Source organism: Cucurbita maxima, unplaced genomic scaffold (genome assembly GCF_002738345.1).
Source record: "Cucurbita maxima cultivar Rimu unplaced genomic scaffold, Cmax_1.0 Cma_Scf00004, whole genome shotgun sequence".
Classification (NCBI taxonomy): Eukaryota; Viridiplantae; Streptophyta; class Magnoliopsida; order Cucurbitales; family Cucurbitaceae; genus Cucurbita; species Cucurbita maxima.
Window position 1 is genome coordinate 1514982 of NW_019272020.1, and position 20132 is coordinate 1535113.

Genomic DNA, 20132 nt, shown 5'->3' on the forward strand with positions numbered 1-20132 from the left:
AAATGACTAAGACTCCAAAGGAGTCGAGCCTCGATTAAGGGGAAGCGTGCTTTGTTCGAGGGGTCTTTTACTACATTCACTGTGAGATCCCACGTCAACCTCTACCAGCTGAGATCCTACATCAGCTTGGGAGGAGAACCGGGCGTGCCGGCAAGGAAGCTGAGCCCCGAAGGGGGTGGACACGAGGCAGTGTGCCAACAAAGACGCTGGATCCGCTCTCCGTTTTAAAAATTTTGAGAGGAGTGTCCTTCATTTAATACTAAATTATATTTTTAATTAAAAACTTAAAATTTAATTTATTTGAATTAATTACTTAAAATATTGTTTTTTGGTGATCAACAACATAATTAGTCCAAGGTAGTTATCGTCTAGGAACGAAACATATAAAAACAATGAAAACCTTAACGCTCAAGCTTCAACTATTCTACATATTTTAAATATTTTCATAATCTCAAAAAACATTTAATTTTTAAATATTCTAAAATAAAAATTACAATTCAAACAGGCCTTAAAGAGATTGGGCTTTTAAAAGGACCGGACTAACAAATTGGGCCACACACTGTACTAGGCCCAGTGGCATTATTGTGGTTAAATGATATTAAAGGGGTGATCAGATATACCTCAAACTATACATATCCTTTCCCTCAACAGTTTTCTATTCTAGGGTTTCGGCGACCACGAAGAAACTGAGGAGTAGCCACTGCAGCCGCCGCCATGGTGTTGAAGTCAGTCTCTATCACGCTCTTTTTGAATTTTTTGTTAAATTGATTTCATTTCGTTATCCGGATCCTTTTATTGTTATTATTATTGTTTTCTGATAATCGATGATTGCGTCGTTGTGGTGAAATAGAGCAAGAACAATGTCACTATGTGTGCTGTTTAATTAAACTTGCAGTGCCTGGAGATGTATATCCTTGAAATCTCTTGGTGTTCTGGTGAATTGAAATGTTTGTCAGTATATTTCATTGTGATCGTTGGGTTTGAAGATGCAGTGGCTCATCCAATGAGAATGTTTGTGGTGCTAGATATGCGTATTTCGTTATTGATTGATTCTGAAATATAATCCTGGTTTTGGTAGGACTGAGCTTTGTCGTTTCAGTGGCGCTAAGATATATCCCGGTAGAGGAATCAGATTTATCCGTGCTGATTCACAGGTAATAAACCTGCGTGGCCGCTGATTGAGTTGTAGTTACATTTGGATAATCTGATATATATTTTGTACTTTGATGTATACGTACCTGCGATTTTAATTTCTAACTTGGCTGGATTCATCAGGTTTTTCTGTTTGCAAACTCCAAATGTAAGAGGTACTTCCATAACAAATTGAAGCCTTCTAAGCTCACCTGGACAGCCATGTACAGGAAGCAACATAAGAAGGTAAGAAGTCAAATTTATTTCCTGGATTTATTTTCTTGTTGGGTATATTTATAGTCTATCATATCGTGTTCTGTCTGTTAGCTTTGATTTTGGACGGATAATTTTTAAACAGATTGTTTTGTCTGTGGTTCTTATAGATAATAATTATCTACTGTATTATGCCCTGTTAACCACGATTTTCACTAAATAATTGGTGAATTATTGAATCCTTCATTTCTTTTCATTCCGTAGGATATTGCTCAAGAGGCTGTTAAGAAGAGGAGGCGTACCACCAAGAAGCCCTACTCAAGGTCCATAGTGGGTGCTACATTGGAGGTTATCCAGAAGAAGAGAGCTGAGAAGCCCGAGGTTCGTGATGCTGCTAGAGAAGCAGCCCTCCGGTATGTGATTGTTCCAAGTTTATATTTTCAAATTTTCTTGATAATATTGCATGTCATCAAATCTCAAGAAAAGTAAAATGTAGACATTTATATGTTTATAACGAGGACTGAATAATTAATTGATCAGCCACATATTTTGTCTAAATTATTTTAATGTATGGAATTTGTTAATCTTTGGGCTGTAGTGAAATTAAGGAAAGAATTAAGAAAACGAAGGATGAAAAGAAGGCCAAGAAGGCAGAAGTGACGGCAAAAACACAGAAGACACAGAACAAGGCTAACGTTGGTAGGGGAGCTGCACCGAAGGGACCAAAGCTTGGTGGTGGCGGTGGCAAACGTTGAACTCTCCATGCTGCAAGCTAGGAAGAGTAGTTGTGAGCTTTTATGTTCTTTGATTATTTCCAAAATTTTGTATGGATCAATTATTTTGGCACATTTCTTCTTCCAGTTATGTTCCAAATATCAGAGTTCTTCATTTTTTTTCCTTTAATTTACATAATTATGAGTAACTTGATTACTCAAAAGGGGATTGGAAGCTCTTGGTTTTTGTGAAGTTCTTTGTTTTTATGAATTTCATTCCAAATTTTATTTGCTGCTTTACCTTTTGCGTTCATATATATAAAATCCTCCTCAACGTGTGGGTTATTATTTGCTTGCTTTTTGGATTCATTTAAAACTTTGTATTTTCGAACTTTAGGGTGTAGTAGGGTGTTTCACTCTGGTTCCCTCGTGTTCTGGAACTCCCAGGAGGTCATTACTTTTGGTTGGGGATTTCAGATTCTCATGGTAAATGTTGTGAATGCTAATAATAAACTTTTGGTTGTAGAGATGAGTTAGGTTAGGTTTGCATTTGTTTATTTGGGTTTTGAAATGCATTATTTTGATCTTGTTTAATGACCATTTAATTTTTAATTGTAGGGGCTTGAGTTTGATTCACATTTGTGTACTTTTGAGAGTGCTTGTAAAATCGAGGCCAAGAAATCTTCAAATGTCATCCGAATGGTAGTTACCAACTTCTCCAAGGATTGGTTGATCATATTTTTCCTATAAAATGGTAGATTAAGATGCCTTTCTATAGATACTATCAAGGGGTTGGAGGTTACGAACAATTGTGCTCATATCAAGGGGGTTCTTGCAAGTATCCATTGAACCAATGCTGCAACCACGTAACAATCCTGGGCCTAAAACATAAAAGGAATGAGTGGGAGCAGAAGTCAGTTTAAGAGGAAGCCTGAAAGCAATGAGTGGGAGCAGAAGAGATATTCTTTGTCCTTTTGTGTTATGAATTGCTCAATATTTCCCCACTCAAAACCCTAAAACTGTCGAAAGCGATTGATCATACGTCACCATCCTCTCTCCCTCCATTATTTGCTTCAACCTTCCTTATTTGTATATAGGGTTTTAGGTTATAAGTTCCTTTTACTTAGGTGTTCGTGACATTTTCTTAGACTCAATTTAATTGTTTGGATTATTTATTCAAATTTTTATTTTTAATAAAAGTAAAACGTTAGTTTGTATTTATTTACTCATTTTTAAATATTTTATTAAAATTTATCACTCAATTTTCATATATTTTTGAAAAATTATATTCCTATAACTTTGGAGAATAAATAATTGTTCATATCTAATCTAATCCAATTCAACTTATCCATATCTAATCCAAAATCGTTGATATGACATCAATCCATGAAACAACTATCATTTAGGGGCCTTAGCTGGTGATCCGGGTTGTTTCCCTCTCGACGACATCAAGAATCCATGAAACAACTATTAGAGAGAAGATACGACATCAAGAGATGAAGATGATGATATCAGAATATATCTCACTAAAACCATTTAGCTAATAATATGAACTAATAGCCTTACCATTTTACACAAATATTTATTATTATTATTATTATCATCATTTTGAAAATAGGCACCAATCCATGAAACCCTACAACCATGGTAATATGTAAAGTCCATAAATTTAAAAAGAAAGTCGATATAGACCTAGAATTGAGAGAAGATAAATTTGAAAAGAAAGTCGATACAGACAGAGAAGATTGAACAGACAACACCATGTGTTTGATCTTCAACACTAACAAAGTTGATACAATTTTATAACCCAAAACTAACAACAAATAACCCCTCCTGAGCAGCTACTTAAGGATAGGAAGGCAAATGAGCAGCCTCAGCACCCCACCAGAATGGAGGACCCGAACCTGATATTTTAACCAAATCTTCCACATTATTGTGTGTGTAATTGTTACAGCTCCCAATTACCCCCACCGACGTGCTTTCCACCGTCGCTTCCCCGGAGGCATCCTCGTATGCCATTGGCTCTTCATTCGACATCGTTTGTTCTCCTAGCATGCTTCTTAGCTTCAACACCTATTGCTTCCATACAACAATATTATTTAATCTAAAAGCTTAACCTAACTAACTTACTAGCTTATGTGAGACTTTTCTCTCAACAATCCTCAACAGACATCCCCTCGAACAAAGTATATCATAGAGCCTTCTCTGAGGCCTAGGAGCCCTCGGACAGCCTCCCCTTAATTGAAACTCGACGCCTTTCTTTAGAACCCTTGAACAAAATACACCATTTGTTCGACACTTGAGTCACTTTTGACTACACATTCGAGGGCTCCAACTTCTTTGTTCGACATGTGAGGATTCTATTGACATGACTAAATTAAGGACATGACTCTAATACTATGTTAGAAACCACGATTCTCCACAATGGTATGGTATTGTCCACTTTGAGCACAAATTCTCATGGCTTTGTTTTTGTAGACCATTCCTTTAATTAGCAAACGTGGAACTCCCTCCCAACAATTCTCAACAACCATAACTCAACCATATTAGCCTCGACAGAGTTTAGTGATTAAGTCATTTCTAACTCTTTTTCGGGGTCGAACATAGCTCCTCCTCCGAATGACTTAAACACTAAAAAAAATGAAAGTATAACCTAAAATTTGTAAGCAATCTTGAAAGTGAAAGGGTTTAGGGTTTAGGTATAGCATTGCATGAACAACCAAATTAAAGATGAAAATAGAGAGATGTGTGCATGAAGAACATTAAAGATGATCATAAAGAGATAGAAACCTCTTGTTGAAGGGTGTGTTTTTCCTTAGAGATGGTGTCAAATTCTTGTTTGAGGGTATGATAGAGATACTCAAGCTGCTTAGTCCTCCAGCGAGCTCTTCTATTTTGAAACCAGACAGCAATTTGCCTTGGTTGGAGGCCAAGTTCCTTTGATAGCTTCATTTTAGTATCAGGATCAAGCATCCCATCCTCTTGAAAGCATCTCTCTAACGACTCCAACTGATCCTGACTCAACCTGTTCTTCTTCTTCTTCTCATCCACTCCTCCAACCACACTTTCCACCTCCGGCTTCTTCGCCTCTAACACTGAATTAAACCAAAATTATGTTAACATTAAACTTTCCATTTGGAGTTTGGTCTTACATTGTATGAGAACTTACCAGGAAACTCATCCAAATTGTAATTGTAATTGTAGTAATAGTTGTAGGAGGTGTAGGGCGATGGAATGAGACTGCCATTATTCCACTCCATGCTTTAGATGTGTGGAAAATGGATGATATGGGTTAGTTAGAGTATTGGGTACCACACAGAAGATGAGAAGAAGAAAGGAATAATATAGCAGTGGAGGAGGAGGAGAAGAGGTTAAAAAGAAGCAAAGGGAAGGCAGGCAGGCAGGCATCTATGTTGTCAGTCAAAGCAGTGATGAGCATGCACAAGTTGATCCGAATCCTCTTTCTTTTTCTTTCTCATTTGGGTTTTGCATTTTGGTGATGATGATAGTGAAAAAGGTCATCACTACATAGTACTCCGATTATTGCAACCTGGTCACTCTTCAACCCCTATAAATGTCGAACGCGCTCCATATTCAAAACGTCCATGTAAGGTTTCCGAATTTAGAATTCAAATTCGTTACTGGATGTCTTCAGCATTCTCCTGCGACATGATCATGTTAAATATTTGTCTGATATCATCAAACAACTCCTTTCTAAAAATAAAAAAAAATTAAAAAAAGTTTTGAAATTTCTATGATTCGTCACTCAAAATTCTCAAGATCATTCTCATTCGGCTGTGATCTTCATACAACTAATACCCACTTTCTTACCATTTTTCAAAAGGCAGAAGCTTTTTGTTTTATGCAAATAGCCAGGGATCCATCAAACCCTATATTTAATTGGTAAAAGAATCCATGTTTCTTTGACAACATAGGGGTTCGTACGTTATTAATTTGTTTTTGAGGTGGTACATCGTACTTGTTAAACCATTGTAATAAGTTTTAAGACTGTTCCAATAAAAGCGCTTGTTTTTATTACAAAAGCAACGTACCAATGCATTATGACGAAGGAAAAAGTTGGAGTTTGATCCGGGAGAGGAACGTAACAGGCTCATGTTTTGGCTAAATACAAAAGTTTTATTAGAGTTAATCGTTCTAAGATGTGAGATCTCATGTCTGTTGGAGAATGGAAAGGAGCATTTCTTAAAACGGTGTGAAGACCTCTCTCTAACAAAGGCATTTTAACACCTTGAGACTAATGGCGATACGTGATAGGTCATAGCGATTTGTTAGTGGTGGGCTTGGGCTATTACAAATGGTATTAGAGCCAATCACCGGGCGGTGTGCCAGCGAGAACGCTGGTCCCCAAAGAGGGTGGATTATGAGATCCCAAATTGGTTCGAGAGAGGAACAAAACATTTCTTATAAGAGTGGAAACCTCTCTCTAATAGACACGTTTTAACACCCTGAGACTGATGGCGATACGTGATAGGTCAAAGCGATTTGGTAGCGGTGGGCTTGGGCTATTACAAATGGTATTAGAGCCAATCACCGGGCGGTGTGCCAGCGAGAACACTGGTCCCCAAAGAGGGTGGATTATGAGATCCCAAATTGTTGGAGAGAGGAACAAAACATTTCTTATTAGAGTGTGAAAACCTCTCTCTAACAGACACGTTTTAACACCCTGAGACTGATGGCGATACGTGATAGGTCAAAGTGATTTGGTAGCGGTGGGCTTGGGCTATTACAAATGGAATTAGAGCCAATCACCGAGCAGTGTGCTAGCGAGAACGCTGACCCCCAAAGAGGGTGGATTAAAATTTCTTATAAGGGTGTGGAAATTTCTCTCTAACAGATGCGTTTTAACACCCTGAGGTTGATGACGATATGTGATAGGCCAAAGCGAATAATAGCGGCCAGTGATGGATTTTGGATATTACAAAAAAAAAAAAAAGAAATGTGTCATCCAATGGTACAAAGACCCTTAGTTACTACAAATAAAAACAAAGACATGTTTGGCTTCATTTTCAACTTGGGTACAGTCTTTGTCGAGAGTAATGATATTGTCCTAATAATGAATAGCCGTTGTGTTGTATTACTGAAAAGTAGGATTAGGCATGGATCATAATTACATTTCTAACCTCACCTCACCTCTCACGAACTACGAAAAACCATTCTAATACCCCACCACTGAAGGCTGACCAATTACAAAAGCCCTTCTGTCATTGGAAAGTAACGTAACAATGCATGCATGCATGCATGAACTTTATTTCCACCCTAAATTTTCACCCACTATCAAAACCATTCAAATAAGTAGAGGCTTTTCAAATAAAAGGCCCTTCCATCGTTGGAAACCATCGTTACTATCTCTAACAATTCAACTCAACCGCTAGTCGATATCGTTACGTATCGGTCTCTTATAAGGAATGTTTCGTTTCCTTTCCCAACCGACGTGGGATCTCACAATCCACTTCTTAAAGTCCAGCATTCTTGCTGGCACACCGCACAATGTCTGCCTTTTATACCAATTGTAATGATCAAAATTCACTGTTAGCAGATATTGTCTACTTTAACTCATTACGTATCGTCCTCAATCTCACGGCTTTAAAACGTGTCTGCTAGGGAGAGGTTCCATAACCCTCCAACTATCCATCAGCTCTTATGTTTTGTATTAAAAAGAGTAGAAGATGGACTAGGTTGTTTATGATATTAGCATAAGAACCTTAAACAAAGCTTTTGTTGTGATTTGGGTTGTTCTTTTTGAAGATGGCGATGGCGATGGAGATGAGGTAGGGGGTTTGAGGGTTGAATAAGTGGGGGAGCTGCTCATGGAGGGTTCGGGGAGCTTCCGGTACGGTGCTGATATTAATGGAAAGTAACGTTACAATAATGCATTGAAATTAGATTTCTTCCGTCAAATTTCACCAACTTCAAAACCATTCCACTAAGTAAAGGCTGTCTACATTATTGGAAAGGAACGTACAATGCATTATAACTACATTTCAGGTGCTCTACCATCTTCCATCTTCCAATTTCAGGTGCCCTGCAAATATCTCAGTACTCTTTCACCACAAACATAATCATATTTTATGTGCCCCAAGATGATGTTGACAAAATTTTTCTAATGGAACATGTATTTTTGTTTCGCGTTTCTTGTTGCAGATACGTGTTCCATTTATGTGTGCATTTGGATATTTCATTTCAGTTTCATGCTCTTAAGTCTCATATCACACTATTCTATGATTATTTTTCTTTTTAACCTCAAACTTTGTTTACGTCTACCACTACATTTATCATATCATTCATGATTAACACATATTATTCGTTTTAACTCGTTACATATGATTGTCAGCGTCTAATGAAGAGAGGTTTTCACTCTTATAACAAATATTTTGTTCCCTTCTCCAAAGATTTCACAATCCACCACCTCTCTTGGGAAACCAGTGTCCTTTTTGGCACCTAATATTATTGGGTTATATAACAGCTCAGCTCAAGGCCACTGCCCACCGCTAATCTTATTTTGGGTCATGGAGCCTGTGGAGTGTTGTTATAGAGTAGTAAACATATATAGTATCTGTGAATAAATTATATATAGTATGTATTTATATCTAGTAAGAATAAACTAAAACCATATATATATCTGTTCTATTCTCTTCTATACATACTTATCAATATAATTTTTTGTCTATATTTTTTCTCGATTTTCTCTCTCATGTTCATTGGGTTCATTTAGATGAAGTGTATGTTGTTGTGTGAGTCTAACAAATCTTATATATCAACGAGGTTTCTACCGTTACAAGAAGTGTTTTGTTCCACTCTCTCAACAGATGTTGGTGTGAGAAGTAATGAAAAATGGTTAGAAAATTGATGGAAAGACTAAAAATAAGAAAGAGAAACAACATCATACACGTTCTAAACCCTACTGGAACAGATATCAATGGAAGCTGTAGAGAATATGCAACCAAACAAAAAAAGAATAAGACATTCATTTCATGGAGGTGTGTGCATTATTATTATAAGTTGATTAAAATGGGATGGTCAACAATTGGAGACTGACAAACTTATAAAGACCTCCCAAGTTCCTGGAAAGGATGGATGTCAGTCCCCTACACTCACACCACAGACTACTTATTCAATTACCATATTATATGTATCTTAAACAGAGTTATTACTATAAGTTTCTTAATCATAAGTTGTAAAATTAAAAGAACCTAAGAAAGCTAACATAATCTCCCAAGACAACGGCATTCCATTCAAAGATTTGGTTCCAAGACAACAGCATTCCATTCAAAGATTTGGTTCCAAGACAACAGCATGTGTTTGGTGGTCATCAAACACTAACAAAGCTAAACCAAAACTGATAAATTTAAGGTAATTAAGGGTAAGAAGGGCGGTGAGCATCCTCCTCAGCACCCCACCAGAATGGAGGAGGAGGACCTGAACCTGAACCTGATATTTCAACCAAATCTTCCACCTTATTATTGTACATGTAATTATTGGTACTGCTCCGAACCCCGACCGACGTGCTCTCCGCCATCTCTTCGTCCGTGTAAGCCATCGACCCTTGATGATTCCTGGTGGCTTCTTCTCTTAGCAGCAGCATGGTCCTTAGCTTCATTACCTGTTGCTTCCATCCAACAATGTTATTGTGCATGGAATATAACTAATTAAAGGAGATGAGAGAAAAAAAACATAGAAACCTCTTGTTGAAGAGTGTGTTTTTGGTTGGAGATGGTGTCAAATTCTTGCTTGAGGGTGTCATAGAGATGCTGAAGCTGCTTAGTCTTCCAGCGAGCTCTTCTATTTTGAAACCAAATTGCAATTTGCCTTGGTTGGAGCCCAAGCTCCTTTGATAGCTTCATTTTCCTGTCAGGATCAAGCTTCACTTCCTCTTGAAACCTTCTCTCTAATGACTCCAACTGATCCGGACTCAACTTGGTCTTGTTCTTGTTCTTCTGATCCACTCCTCCAACCACACTTTCCTCCGCCGGTTTCTTTGTCTCTAGCACTGATTAAACCCAATAATGTTAAACAAAGATCAAACTCATGGGTTTGTTAGTAATCGTGACTCTCCACCACAGTATGATATTGTTTTCCTTTTATCTTCCTTAAGATACCTCGTACTAATGAAAATGTATTCCTTACTTATAAAACCATGATCAAACCATGATCAAAAGTGGGATTCCCTCCCAACTATCCTCAACAATCTTCCCCTGCCCCAAGAAACAGGGTTTAGAAGCTTTTGAGCAACATTTTAAGACATGGGTTTAGGGAGAAACGTTTGGTATGATGATCCAAAATGGTTTGTAGAATGAAGAAAAATAAAAAGTAGATACAGAGTGAAAAATGAAAAAGAAAATTACCAGGAAAATGATCCAAATTGTAGGTGTAGTTGTAGTTGTAGCATGGAGTGTATGAAGATTGATGGTGTAGTAGTGGTGGAGAAAGAAGCTTAGGAGTGAGACTGCCATTATTCCACTCCATGCTTTTTTCTTCAGTTTTCTTTTACAGAGAGGAAGGGAGGAGAGGTTAAAAAGAAGTAAAAGGAAGGAAGGAAGGAAGGAAGGCAGCTGCAAGCAGGGCAGAGAAGAGCAGAGCATATATGCTGTCAGCTAAAACAGGTGCCGGCCATGGAGGGTTGGGGGAATCAGTGGATTGGTTAAGGTGCTGCAAAACACAAAGAGAGAGAAAGTGAAAACGTGAATTGGTTAAGGTTAGCAGACTAGAAGGGGAAGCCCTATTAATGACGAAAGAGATTGATCATAACATCAACCCCCCTCTCTCTCTCCCAATGTACGACGCTCCGTCAGTCACAATGGGACTCACAAAACCCTAACAAACCACTCATCAATGGCAATGCAAGTAGCTAGTTTAATTTTGACTACCAATGGTCACCAAATATGTGACTCCTACTCTAACCCCCAAGTCCACTACTAGTGGCTTCTTATGTATCACCGTTAACTTTAGAGTTTTAAAAGCGTCTGTTATGTTATGAGGAGGGTCTAGCCCAAATCCGACCACTGCAACGCACCATCTGATGATTAGCTTTGATACCATTTGTAACAGCTCAAGCCTACTGCTAGCATATATTTTCAGCTTTGGCCTAATACATATCGCCGCCACTCCCTCGATTTTAAAATGGTATGTTAAGGAGAGGTTTTAAACCCTTACTTGCAAGGAATTGCTCCGTTGTCCTCTCCAACTAATGTGAGAACTCACCCTCCACCTTCCTTTAAGGTCAAAGAGAATAATATTAGCGGTGAATTTGAATTGTTACAGGTAATTGATTGTTTTGGTAGAATGAGATGCATTGAAACGCATTAAGTGATTGGTAGGTTAGATATGAGTTAGTATTGGATTGTAAGGATGAATTAGAATTGAACTGATTGAAATTAATTGTCGAAAGTACGATACATGATTGGAGTATGCATGTATGCCTAATTATGATGATTAATGAAATATCAGGTAAAATTAGGCAAGTTATAAGCATGCTAGGTGATGCAGTTATACAATTTACTATACCCTTATTATCCATGATTTACAATTTTTGATATGATTATGTGCCTAGGTCGGCATAGTTAAGGACTTGTTAGCTTATTCTGAACTGTGGACCATCAAGACAAGGCCCACTTAAAATTTTAGTGATTGATATATGAAATGACATGAGTATGTTCCTATGTAGGGATGACGAGAAATTTACTACCTTACCCTCAAGCGTGAACTGTCAAGATAGGGTCCACATAGTGCGTTAGTGAATCGTGATATGTAAGATAATGTGATAATTTTCAATAAGAGGGTCGTGCCCTAGATGTCAAGTATGCGAGTGGTTTGAAAATTATCTACTGGAAAAAGTACAAAGCTAACTATAATATGCTAAAAATTCGAGCAACCCTAATGAGAACGATGAGCTCCAATGAATTAGACTATAAGAAACAATAAGTTCCAAGGAGCTAAATTATGAGAGACCTTATTTAAGTGGTAGAGTACGAAGAACTACAAGCTCTCAGGAATGATCAGGAGTTAGGCTATGGGTAATGATGAACTTAGAGGAGATAGATTCTCTAGGATGAGCTTTAGATGCTATGTTCAAAAACTCCTTGACCTCGATATTTAGCACTTAGGTATGACATAAGACTTAGGTGCATATAAGTTAAGACTTATGAATGATTAACGAATAACCAAAGAAGAACGAGATTAGATTTGAGAAAGAAAAGTAGGAGGACCAACCTCCAAGGTTGGGTTGAGTAAAAGAAATAGTGCTTAGAAAAGAGAGTTGGAATAGAGTGTAAGAGTGAGTGGTCCATTTATGAACAACAGAGAAGCTGTGATGGAGAAGACAGTGTATGTAAAGCAAGTTTAAAACCTAAAAGGAAGGAGCAAATGAGATACAACTAACTATGTGAATTGATTGCTGAATGGTACGAGAATTAAGACAAAATTAAGAGAGGTTGAGATTACTTCACCCACAAGAGATGCACTGTGGGGATGTCTGTGCGCAGGCGGCGCTGTAGGTGGACTGAATTTATAACTCCATAAAGCAAGCACCAGCACCAGCACCAGCACCAGCACCAGCACCACACCAGCACCAGCACCTCACCTGGTCCACCAGTCCACCGCCCTACTCCTGCTACTCCTGCTTCACCACATTCTCTCTCTCTCTAAACATTTCTACCACACCGATACAAAAAGTTTATCAGTCAATATATGCTCGTCGTGCCTTTCAAATCCTTATTCATTTGTTTCTCAATATTATTTTGTTAAGTTCATTATCATCAACTTATATCTATTACGACTGGAGAAGAGATTTGTGTTAAAATGAGTAATTTAAATCCTTGATTAGGTGGGATTCACAAACATTATACAACAATTATCCTTTCTCTCTCTAAACTAATCAAACCAAATCCAATTCAATCAATTAACATTATCTTAGTTTTAAAAGTCCATTAAAAAAACAATCAAGGTGCATTTTAATTATTTTAGCATAACTATGTTTCTCTTACAATTCTAAATCATTTTCGAATGGTAAACATCAAAGTAAACATTACCATTTATTGGTTGTTATTGGTATGTAGTAAAAATAAAATAAAAAATAAAAAAATATATATAAACTATTACTCAATTTTATATGCGCATGCGCCATTTATTAATTTCATTTGAATATAGTCATTGGTCTGTATGATTCTTATGGTCCCTTACTAATTACTACTGTAAATGTCAGACATGACCCTTAAAGCTTATAAATGACTTGCAATAAGAAAAAGGTATATAAATGACTTACAGTCAACTGGTGACTTCATTGCTTAGGTCGGGTCTTCAACAACTGTTCTACAATATGATTTCAAAGAGAATGGCACAGATTTTTCTATAGCAACATGAAAATCTCAAAACTACAAAGAAAGAACAATTCAGTGCATGATCAAGAAATGAAACTACCCGGAAATCATGAATTGGGCATTGGTTGAACAAGTTGTGAATAAATTAAGATTTGCCATGTACACCATGGCTTCTAAATTTGGGAAAGTTAACAATGTTTTCTTGAGTCATTTTACATTTTCTCACTTATCAGATCTCCTCAATCTCCAACAAAACCATGTATTAATTCATGATTATACCTCATGGTGGTGGATAGCACCAAGAAAACGGTCACTTCAAAAAATTAGCAGAAAAAAATTATCTGGAAAGGTCATTTCAATCTTCAAGCTCGATAATCTTTACCACAGATGCATCCCCAACCTTCTGACAAACAACAACTCGGTCATGCGACTTAATTACTCCATATGCTTTCCCATGATCCAGAGCAACCTTTAGAACTGACTCATTTGTTGCGCTAGTAGACTCCGCCTACCACCAAGCCATAAATACAATGGGAAACCATAAATCAGTTGGAAGTCCATTGTTAATATGCATTGCAGTACACATGGGAAAATTTCCCTGTACACAAAGTTCGTGATAAAATAAATGCACATTTCTCACGTCTATATGATTATTTATCATGCAAGTCCATAATAAATGTAGCCATTCATTCATTCTCAACAAAGGGCCCCCCCCTCATTTATTGGTGACTTCAAACCTTTTCTAGAGGTTTTGTTCCATTGTATATCCTACATTGTACGTGCACATGCTCCTTTTCTGGTGTCAAGTGAAGGGCCCGGAAAATCGCAATTAATTTTGTTCAAAAGCAAAACAGGTATAGACCAACAATCAAATCCTTGTGAATAATTTCGAAGCTAAATGCATCTACTTTTACCAGTCTGACCTTATTAAAGGATCACAAATGAGAAAGCAGATTCAGATATAAAACTAAAAGCACCATTTACATTATCCATCATGTAGAATAAATGGAAAACGGAACTTACAGGATGTCGTGGATCAGCAAGCATAGGGAAGAGGCCTCTTACTATCAAAGACTGCCTAGCCTGAAATAGACCAATACCAAATAACACCACCAAAAATAGAAATTACCAATTTAAGTAGTTAAAACAACAGATCCAAAATTTTGCCATTTTGGGAAATGTTCGAAATCAATGACATGAAGTGCAGATAATAACAGATGATAGTTAATCTGATGTCATTCAGTTAGGTCTATACAAATACACGACTTCATATTGCGCGTTAATACTTACCTTAAAACAAAAGAGAGAATTATACAATCCCTTCTACACATGCCTAAAGTATGGATAACGAATATCCAACAACTATGTAGAACAATTGATACACAAGCTAATCCAAGACATGAAAGCAGAAACTATATGCCGTACATATCATAATTATTTTAATCGCCTTTGAACATAAACTTTGCCGGGATGAATCTGAGACAGTATATCAATTCTAATACATAGTCAATAAGTTCGAAATTATGTCTACCGCTTCCTCTTCAGTATTCTGATAATTGTTTTTGAAATGCACAAGAAAAAGAGGCCACAATAGCAAGACAGAACTGAACAGTTCACCGACTAGTAGTTAGAACTGAGGTAAAATGCATAAAAAGGCTCCCTAACTAAATCCTCAACCACCCCAAGCGCGGGAAATTTTTATTTGTTAAAATATGTGTACGAATCACTTAATGAGATGACAGCTGTGGGAAACAACGGCACAAAATGATACAAGGCATACCTCAAATGCTCCAGTAAAGCTCCACCTTAACTGATTTGTCTTCAGCCTAGGAATGACAACAGATATAACCGGCATTGTGGGCCTATATTTAGCAATTAATCTGCATATTTGTATAGCAAGTTTAGATCTCTTAAATAATTGGCTACAAAAATTTTAAAAGAACTTCAGTTTGTTTGGAGACCAACACTGGACTCCCAAACTCTGATACCTTGCAGCTCTTCCAGATGAAGTGAAGCAAATAATAACTGAAGCCTTCACCTTAATGGCAGCCCTGACCTAAAAACAGAATAAACCCATTGCATATGAAAACCATGGTAGAACTATAACAATATAAAAAGATCATTGCTAAATCCATTGAAAATAATATGTACAATAACCAGAATTATAAGTCAATACCGCTGAGGAGGCAATGGATTCCAAGTGTGTCATAGGTTCCCCAACAAATTTGACAGTTTTCTTGAAGTACAAGTCTTGATTGAACACCTTATCAGACTGCATTTTTTTGGAAACGAGAGCACCCAGGGAGCAAGAAAGTATAAATACTTTGAAAGAGAAAAAATAAATAAAAATTATACAGATGATGATAAATCCACAAATCCTTCAAGTTCACAATAATGACTCTCTTAGTTCATCCATTAGGCCTAGCAGAGAGCGGTCAAAATTCACATGCATCTTTCTCCAAAAAATTTTAAAATGTTGACTAAATTGCAGGGTATAAACATCAAGAACAAAAATACAAAAGCTGAAGAGAACAAGTACCATATAGATCTCCAATTATTACGTGTTTTTTACCTCAGCACAAATCCTACCAACAGTAGAAATAGTCTCTACTGGATACAGTCCACGCAAAGTCTCAGCCCCCAGAAGAATTGCATCACTCCCTGTATCCGTGTGAATAGTGTTAATGTTATGGAACTTCAATGAAATCATTCATGTCAAAAGATATTACAAAGAACCACTAAGATCACACAAACTCTTTAAATAGTTTGAATTCATAAATAAAATTGGCATCCCTTAAATAGGTTACAAATAACCAACACTGGTATTTGTATTCCTATTGTCTAACATTCTGTCCACATTTCTAATATTTCTCGACATTTAATCAACATTTTTACATTATTTTGGGAAAATAAAAATTTTCCCCTCATATTGATGACAAATCCTTTGATCCAAGAAAATGTTGACAAGTAAATGGAAACTTAACTACATAGAAATAATTAATATAAGCCAAATAAAATAGAAGTTAAAAATGAAAGAAAGAGGGAGAAAGAGAGTAATTGAGAACCAAATTTCAAAGAGTTCACCCGTATTTTAGGCTGTAAACCAACGATTTCAGGACAAGGATAAATATCATAAAAACTAAACATGGTATACTTTTCATGTATGACTTACCATCAAGGACCGCATTTGCAACATCAGTAGCTTCTGCACGAGTAGGTCTTAAATTGTTGGTCATACTGTCCACAACACGAGTAACCACAGCAGGCTTTCCAGCCATGTTACACTTGTAAAGTGCAGCTTTCTGAAATAAAAACACCTGCAACATATGGAGAAGTGATCAGAAAGAAGTCTATCATAAATAATAGATCCTTAAGATCACAAGTGAGAGAAAAATAAAGATCGGATCAAGACCATCAATAAGTGAACAGGATTTATGAGGAGAATATTGTAGTTTATTTTGAGATTGTAAAGAAGGAAACTAACCTTCTCGGGTGGGAGGTCGATACCCAAATTCCCACGGGATAGAATAATACCATCTGCTTCTTGTAGAATCTCATCAAAATGGGTTAATCCCTACAAAATGGATCGTGGAAATATGAAAATGTGCAAATCGTCATGAATATACCCCCCCCCCCCCCCCCCCCCCCCCCCCCCCCCCCCCCCCCCCCCCCCCCCCCCCCCCCCCCCCCCCCCCCCCCCCCCCCCCCCCCCCCCCCCCCCCCCCCCCCCCCCCCCCCCCCCCCCCCCCCCNTTCAATCTTGGCAAAGATTTGGGTTTGGCTAAGGTCACCTAACTTAGAAAGGAATTCACGAGCCTGTATATACAACATAAAAGTCATCTATGTGACTTAAATGATCTAGTAAGAGAGGCAAGAGAGAGAGAGATTAATGTAAAGGAATATACTTGTCGAACATCTTCAGCATGTCTAGTATATGATAATGAGAGGAAATCAATTTTGTTTTGCACTCCCCAACTAGAAATAACCTGAAATTAACACAATAAGCAATGTTAACTGTTAAGTACCAATGGTTGGTAATCAATAAAGTCCTCAAGGAAAATGACAAAGTGTAAATCAGAAAGTTCACCCACCTCCTTATCCTCCTGAGAAAGTGTAGGAAGATTAATATGAATTTGAGAGCCATGCAAAGTGAACAGTGATCCAGCCAAAGTGGCAGAGTTCTTAATTACACAAACAACATCATCGCCTTTGACTTCAGATACCTAATCATGTTGACAGCAAAAAAACACAACCATGAACAAAGTCATTTCTTCTACATGATATTCAAAAGAAGTCTGCAATAAAGAATATTATGAATTTTATGTGGTAAACCGTAAACTATATTTTCCTAACTGGAAATCCTCCAGACAAGTACATATTCAAATCTCACACAAAAACATGAAATGAAGCCACTATCTAGAAGAGCCATAGTTTTAACGTCTAACTCTGAACTAACTAAACAAGGAGGAAAAGAATTGGTAACAGATGCTAGAAGTTTTCCTTACCTCAAGCCATGCAGAAGTTGATTCACTTCCAGTGAAAAGGTACTGACCCACGAAAATAGTGTCTCCTTTCTTCACAGCCTGCAAATAGTATTAACTTTCTGATGAAAATCACTAAAATCAATCGAAGTTGAACGGCCAAGTTGGAGAACTATATAATTCATAAAAATTGCACAATTTCAGATGTGCTAGAAGCAATCGGTAAAACTGGAAAGAAAAGAAAACGAATATTGAATGAAACGTTTGAATTAAATTAGATTAATTTCTTGAGTATTTCAGATTTTTTAGTGAAAGCCTATTTTAATAAGGCATCACAATGACATCAAGAGACCAAGTGCTAACTTCCAACAGCAAATCCAACTAACAATGCCAGACTAAATAACATCGAACTCATTATTACTCTAACAACAAGACAGACTTCATGAAAATAACAGCAGTATGAAGTTGATACCTTTGAAAGTCCTGTAAAGTTAATAGGCAAGAGCTCTGAAGTCGCCTCAAGATCTTGATTGGGCGTAAGGACGACTATGGCATCTTCCTGAAGTGAAATGGATTTCTCAGTTTTATTTATTACTTGCAACTCAGGGCCAACAGTGTCGAGCATAACCTGAGAAGAGCAGAAGGCATCGCATCAGTTTTTTTCCTTTACAACTATAACATACAGCGCAAAGCTTTCTTGATTGGGTGTAAGGGCGACTATAACTATAACATACAGCGCAAAGCTTCTTGGTGCTCTTAACGGCCGCTTTCAAATTTTCCAAAGTCTCCTGATGATATTCAGGGTTACCCCATGAAAAGTCGAAACGAGCAACTATCACAAGGAAAACAAAAGTAATTGGAATTTAGAAACACAAACTATCAAAATAAGCCATGAAAAGAGGCAGATTCGAAAGGAGAGGGGGGAAAAAAAAAAAAAAAAGCAATAAGCATACCCGACATTCCAGCCTTCAGACAACCAGAGATTATCTCAACAGATCGAGACCTTGGACCAAGAGTCCCAACGATCTTGGTCATAGCAGGAAAGAAACTCTGAGGGGAAAAAAAAAACATCAATAAAACAAACAAAATAACAACGATGAATCGCGAGTGGAAAGAACATCTTTACCCCCCAAAAAGAAAACAAAAACAATCGAGAACGACACATATCAGGTATTGAGAATCAAATAAAACAGCTTGATAGATCCAAGACGAATCGAGGACATGAAAAGGGTAGGGAAACTTACAGCCTTGGATGGCTCAAGGATGGAAGCCATGCGAATAGGCTCCTCGAGAAGCAAGTGATTGGAATGCATCTTTGATGAGTGTAATCGGCGGTGATGGAGAAGAACTTGAAAGAAGAAATAAAAACAGAATTGAAATCGGAGGAAGAAGGGAATAAATCAACAATCGAAGGGAGGATCGTGGAATATGCCTTGGGGATGAGACACTTTCTACCTCTGACTCCGAGAGCGGAACGAGAGAAAACCTGGTTCTGCGCTTTCCACAGGAAACTGCCAACCAAATTCCGAATTATATTTTTCAACTTCTCTTCCCTTACTCTTTTCTTTTACCAATCTCGCGAAAAATTCACTTCAGAAATTCCTAACAAAATTATAAAATTACTCTTCTAACCTACTTGTGGTTAGAACTGGGATACGTGGAAGATATTGTTTCTTGGTTAGGGTTAGAGGGTAAAATTGTAAGACCACATTTTAATTAAAATAAAATAAGTATTGAGCAACTTTAATATTGGACCCAATTCAAGTGATTATAGCGTAAAATTTGATGAATATAAATTAATTTTTTAAAAGGGTTTAGGGACATGAGATTGAAACTAGCATGTCTGCGCCCACGGGTTGAAGGCTCCTCGAGCCAATGGCTAAAGAATTTTGGAGCGGGTTTCTAACTTTTAGGCTTCCTCTCAAAGTTTTTAAAATGCACTTATTAAAGAGAGGTCTGCACATCCTTATGAAAAATAAATAATGTTTCGTTTTCCTACCCAAGAATCTCACAATCCTCCCCTTGGGCCCAGTTTTCTCGTTGGCACTCATTCCCTTTTCCAATCAATGTGGGAATCCCTAATCCACTCCTTTGCTGACATGCCGCCTCATGTCCACTCTTCTTTGGGACTCAACCTCTTCGTTGGCATCTCGTGTCTAGCTGTGATTCCATTTATAACTGCTAAAGTCCACTGTTAACATGTATTGTCCTTTTTTGTCTTTTTCTTTCAGACTTTTTTTCAAGTTTTTTAAAACGTGTCTG

At 37.4% G+C, this 20132-nt stretch overlaps 4 protein-coding genes across 5 annotated transcripts; 1 reads left to right on the forward strand and 3 right to left on the reverse strand.

The window, feature by feature from the left end:
• The first annotated feature begins 628 nt into the window (after nucleotides 1-628).
• Nucleotides 629-2310, forward strand: LOC111477918 (60S ribosomal protein L24-like). The gene is made up of 5 exons (XM_023121912.1): nucleotides 629-725; nucleotides 1079-1154; nucleotides 1276-1377; nucleotides 1609-1757; nucleotides 1943-2310. The coding sequence occupies exons 1-5, from the start codon at nucleotides 715-717 to the stop codon at nucleotides 2097-2099; spliced, it is 495 nt and encodes a 164-aa protein (XP_022977680.1). The 5' UTR covers nucleotides 629-714; the 3' UTR covers nucleotides 2100-2310.
• A 1592-nt stretch (nucleotides 2311-3902) lies between these two features.
• Nucleotides 3903-5317, reverse strand: LOC111477634 (putative homeobox-leucine zipper protein ATHB-51). The gene is made up of 3 exons (XM_023121498.1): nucleotides 5227-5317; nucleotides 4848-5152; nucleotides 3903-4130 (listed from the first exon to the last, which is right to left on the reverse strand). Exons 1-3 carry the CDS (start codon nucleotides 5315-5317, stop codon nucleotides 3903-3905), a joined length of 624 nt encoding a protein of 207 aa, XP_022977266.1.
• A 3972-nt stretch (nucleotides 5318-9289) lies between these two features.
• On the reverse strand, nucleotides 9290-11834 carry LOC111477919 (homeobox-leucine zipper protein ATHB-22-like). 2 transcript variants are annotated; one of them, XM_023121914.1, is made up of 4 exons: nucleotides 11229-11834; nucleotides 10421-10724; nucleotides 9758-10065; nucleotides 9290-9678 (listed from the first exon to the last, which is right to left on the reverse strand). In XM_023121914.1, exons 2-4 carry the CDS (start codon nucleotides 10539-10541, stop codon nucleotides 9433-9435), a joined length of 675 nt encoding a protein of 224 aa, XP_022977682.1. In that variant the 5' UTR covers nucleotides 10542-10724; nucleotides 11229-11834; the 3' UTR covers nucleotides 9290-9432. The 2 variants fall into 2 exon arrangements, with proteins under 2 accessions (XP_022977682.1, XP_022977681.1); XM_023121913.1 differs by lacking the exon at nucleotides 11229-11834 and having other exon boundaries at nucleotides 10421-11081.
• Nucleotides 11835-13402: 1568 nt separating this feature from the next.
• LOC111477988 (pyruvate kinase 1, cytosolic) lies at nucleotides 13403-19394 on the reverse strand. The gene is made up of 16 exons (XM_023122025.1): nucleotides 19115-19394; nucleotides 18824-18920; nucleotides 18605-18702; nucleotides 18343-18498; nucleotides 17895-17972; nucleotides 17481-17612; nucleotides 17295-17375; nucleotides 17136-17205; nucleotides 16875-16966; nucleotides 16563-16707; nucleotides 15963-16051; nucleotides 15567-15662; nucleotides 15379-15446; nucleotides 15171-15270; nucleotides 14414-14473; nucleotides 13403-13898 (listed from the first exon to the last, which is right to left on the reverse strand). The coding sequence occupies exons 1-16, from the start codon at nucleotides 19181-19183 to the stop codon at nucleotides 13746-13748; spliced, it is 1584 nt and encodes a 527-aa protein (XP_022977793.1). The 5' UTR covers nucleotides 19184-19394; the 3' UTR covers nucleotides 13403-13745.
• Between the last annotated feature and the right edge of the window lie 738 nt (nucleotides 19395-20132).

Excerpts from the sequence above, each read along its gene's own strand:
- LOC111477918 (XM_023121912.1), top strand. Across the intron at positions 1,155-1,275 it reads TTATCCGTGCTGATTCACAG|GTTTTTCTGTTTGCAAACTC; the intron begins GTAATAAACCTG and ends TGGATTCATCAG. Across the intron at positions 1,758-1,942 it reads GCTAGAGAAGCAGCCCTCCG|TGAAATTAAGGAAAGAATTA; the intron begins GTATGTGATTGT and ends TTTGGGCTGTAG.
- LOC111477634 (XM_023121498.1), bottom strand. The coding sequence starts at position 5,317 with ATGGAGTGGAATAATGGCAGTCTCATTCCATCGCCCTACACCTCCTAC. Across the intron at positions 5,153-5,226 it reads CAATTTGGATGAGTTTCCTG|TGTTAGAGGCGAAGAAGCCG; the intron begins GTAAGTTCTCAT and ends GGTTTAATTCAG. Across the intron at positions 4,131-4,847 it reads AACACACCCTTCAACAAGAG|GTGTTGAAGCTAAGAAGCAT; the intron begins GTTTCTATCTCT and ends TGGAAGCAATAG.
- LOC111477919 (XM_023121914.1), bottom strand. The coding sequence starts at position 10,541 with ATGGAGTGGAATAATGGCAGTCTCACTCCTAAGCTTCTTTCTCCACCA. Across the intron at positions 10,066-10,420 it reads CAATTTGGATCATTTTCCTG|TGCTAGAGACAAAGAAACCG; the intron begins GTAATTTTCTTT and ends GGGTTTAATCAG. Across the intron at positions 9,679-9,757 it reads AACACACTCTTCAACAAGAG|GTAATGAAGCTAAGGACCAT; the intron begins GTTTCTATGTTT and ends TGGAAGCAACAG.